Genomic DNA, 2,474 nt, shown 5'->3' with positions numbered 1-2,474 from the left:
GGTCCCGGCGATCTCTCGGCGATCTCTCGGCGATCTCTCGGTGACTCTCGGCGATCTCTCGGCGATCTCTCGGCGATCTCTCGGTGACTCTCGGCGATCTCTCGGCGATCTCTCGGCTGACTCTCGGCGATCTCTCGGCGATCTCTCGGCGATCTCTCGGCGATCTCTCGGCGATCTCTCGGCTGTCTCTCGGCGATCTCTCGGCGATCTCTCGGCGATCTCTCGGCGATCTCTCGGCGATCTCTCGGCGATCTCTCGGCGATCTCTCGGCGATCTCTCGGCGATCTCTCGGCGATCTCTCGGCCATCTCTCGGCCATCTCTCGGCGATCTCTCGGCTGTCTCTCGGCAGCTCCCCTCTATACGTCAGAGTGGGACCTACGCCGCGCCGGGAAAGGGGCGCGCCCGGTCCTCGACGGAGCCGCGCGCCCCAAACGACCCAGGCGGCGAGTAGTCGACCTCGAACCTTCGACATGTAGTTGCCCGTAGTTAGCGCCCGCCCGCCCCGCCTCCGTCGCTTCGTAAAAGAAAAAACGAAATAAAAACAAGCAAAAGAGAAAGCGAAGCCAAAAAACGATTGCGTAAACGGCGTCACAAAGCCCGCCGGTTTTGATCGACAATCGTGAGATTGACCGCCGTCGACCAGAGAATTGACGGCTGCATGCAGACGATGTGCCAGCTTGCACGGCGCTCGCGCCGCGCCGGCTGGCTCATCGAGCGCGTTCTCTGGCTCCGTCCGGGCCACGCGCGGCGCCGCGCGTGCCTCGCGCCACTCGCCTCGGCTGGCAGTACAGCGCCAAAGCCGCCTCGCAAACACCGCGCACAGCACCAGCATGCTGCCCACCAGGCAGCAGAGTGCTGCACCGGCGTGCAGCGGACGCTGCGGCGCTGCGGTGCCGCCTCCCCGCCCTGTCCACGGAGCAGGCGGGCGGCGGCACGGCCTTCCACCAGCTGCAGGAGGTGCGCACTTCCGAAAGGAAGCACCAGATGCACCTTCAGCACACGCAGCTTTGCGCAGCGCAGCGCACGGGCTACGCCACGCAAAGCCGACCCTCAGTCTGCCCAAGAGGCTGTCTGTGGAAGGCCTGGCAGCGCGTACTCGCCTCCTCCGCGGCCATGCCCTCCGCACGGGCGAGCGAGCAACGCGAGAGGGGACACAACAATTTCTGGAATCCTGGTCCCCTCTTAGGGCCCAGCCCGTTATTCTTCTCTTGCCAGGAGCCTTCCCGAATGCACATGCTGCCAGCCCGATCCTCTTTCAGCTGCCTTCTGCTCTGCGCCTGCAGCGGCGCGTCAGCGCTGGTACTGCCGCCGCGAGCGCCCGGCGTGGTCGCACAGCATTCGCCGCTTCGCGCTGCCGCCGCTGCTCCGAGCCGACACGCGGCGCCCGTGGCTGCAGAGGAGCGGCGGGGCGGGCTGCCCTTCTTCCTGGACATAGGAACCAAGGGCGGAATCGTCTTCTACTCGGTCATCGGCATCGTGGCGCCCTTCCTGCTCTACAACTTCCTCCAGGATCAGATGGGCATGGATGTGGTGAGCCGCCCGACGGCATCCGCTCGCCAAAGTCCACAGCTCTAGATTGGCTGAAGCTTCCCGCGCCGCGCCGCACGCCCGTGACCGCCCGCTCCCCGGCCAGGTGGGCGCGGGCAACGTGATTCTTGTCGGGCGCGCGCGCACGCGTGTGGGCGGCACCCCTCTCCGCGCCGCGCTCTCCTCACTCTGCCGGCCGCCTCCCTCCTCCCGCCTTAGGTACGTCGGGCTGGGGACGGTCGCGTGGACGTCCACTTACGTGTTCCGCGTCGCCAACAAGGTGCCCTCGTCCCGTGAACGTGCCTCGGCCCGGCCCGCTCCAACTCACCCGCGGCGGCGCTGCTCCCCTGCGCAGGACATGACGTATGCAAAGCAGCTCCGCGACTATGAGAACGCGGTGATACAGAAGCGGTTCGAGGAGCTCGACAACGACGAGGTGTCCGCGCTCATGGACGAGATCTACACCGACGGCAGCCGCAAGCCGACTCAGGCCGACGGCTCGACGCCGCCAGCGTGATTTCTGTACTGTGCCTGTGGACTCGGCGGGCGCCGCAGGAGGGGGGGATGCTGCATGTCTAGAGGGCCGCCTGCTCCGCCTGTTGGTTGTGGGCGCCTGTGTGGCGACTCTTGGTGCTTCTCTGCTCCACTCGGCACTCTGGGTCGCGACAGTGTGAGAGAGCGGAGCTCAGCGTGTCAATCCTCACAATGTTTTGTGCCGCTCTCTATCGAGATAATCTAAATAAATCTTTCTCTCGTCGCCGGGTATAAAGTTCTACGTTTCTTCGCAACCGTATATTGCCCCCATGCGCATCCTGGTGGGTCAACTCAGGCTAAGCATGGCCCCGCTTTCCTGGAAGTCAGAAACTTCCGGGTCCCTCCGGGCCCCCCCGGGGCCGGGTCCGGAGAATCCCGTTTTTCCCGGGGGGGGGCCTCGGGGGGGGGGCCG

General features: G+C 65.7%; 1 protein-coding gene across 1 annotated transcript; it reads left to right on the top strand.

Annotated features, from left to right (window-relative positions):
- Positions 1-1,223: 1,223 nt before the first annotated feature.
- On the top strand, positions 1,224-2,328 carry EMIHUDRAFT_420144 (hypothetical protein). Its single transcript, XM_005777776.1, has 4 exons — positions 1,224-1,531; positions 1,635-1,663; positions 1,748-1,808; positions 1,884-2,328. Exons 1-4 carry the CDS (start codon positions 1,229-1,231, stop codon positions 2,043-2,045), a joined length of 555 nt encoding a protein of 184 aa, XP_005777833.1. The 5' UTR covers positions 1,224-1,228; the 3' UTR covers positions 2,046-2,328.
- Positions 2,329-2,474: the final 146 nt, after the last annotated feature.

Source organism: Emiliania huxleyi (assembly GCF_000372725.1).
Source record: "Emiliania huxleyi CCMP1516 unplaced genomic scaffold EMIHUscaffold_2552, whole genome shotgun sequence".
Classification (NCBI taxonomy): Eukaryota; Haptophyta; order Isochrysidales; family Noelaerhabdaceae; genus Emiliania; species Emiliania huxleyi.
The sequence above is the reverse complement of the archived record's forward strand: the minus strand, read 5'-3'. Positions and strand labels throughout refer to the sequence as shown.

Excerpts from the sequence above, each read along its gene's own strand:
- EMIHUDRAFT_420144 (XM_005777776.1), top strand. The coding sequence starts at position 1,229 with ATGCACATGCTGCCAGCCCGATCCTCTTTCAGCTGCCTTCTGCTCTGC. Across the intron at positions 1,532-1,634 it reads ATCAGATGGGCATGGATGTG|GTGGGCGCGGGCAACGTGAT; the intron begins GTGAGCCGCCCG and ends CTCCCCGGCCAG. Across the intron at positions 1,664-1,747 it reads GGCAACGTGATTCTTGTCGG|GTACGTCGGGCTGGGGACGG; the intron begins GCGCGCGCGCAC and ends CTCCCGCCTTAG.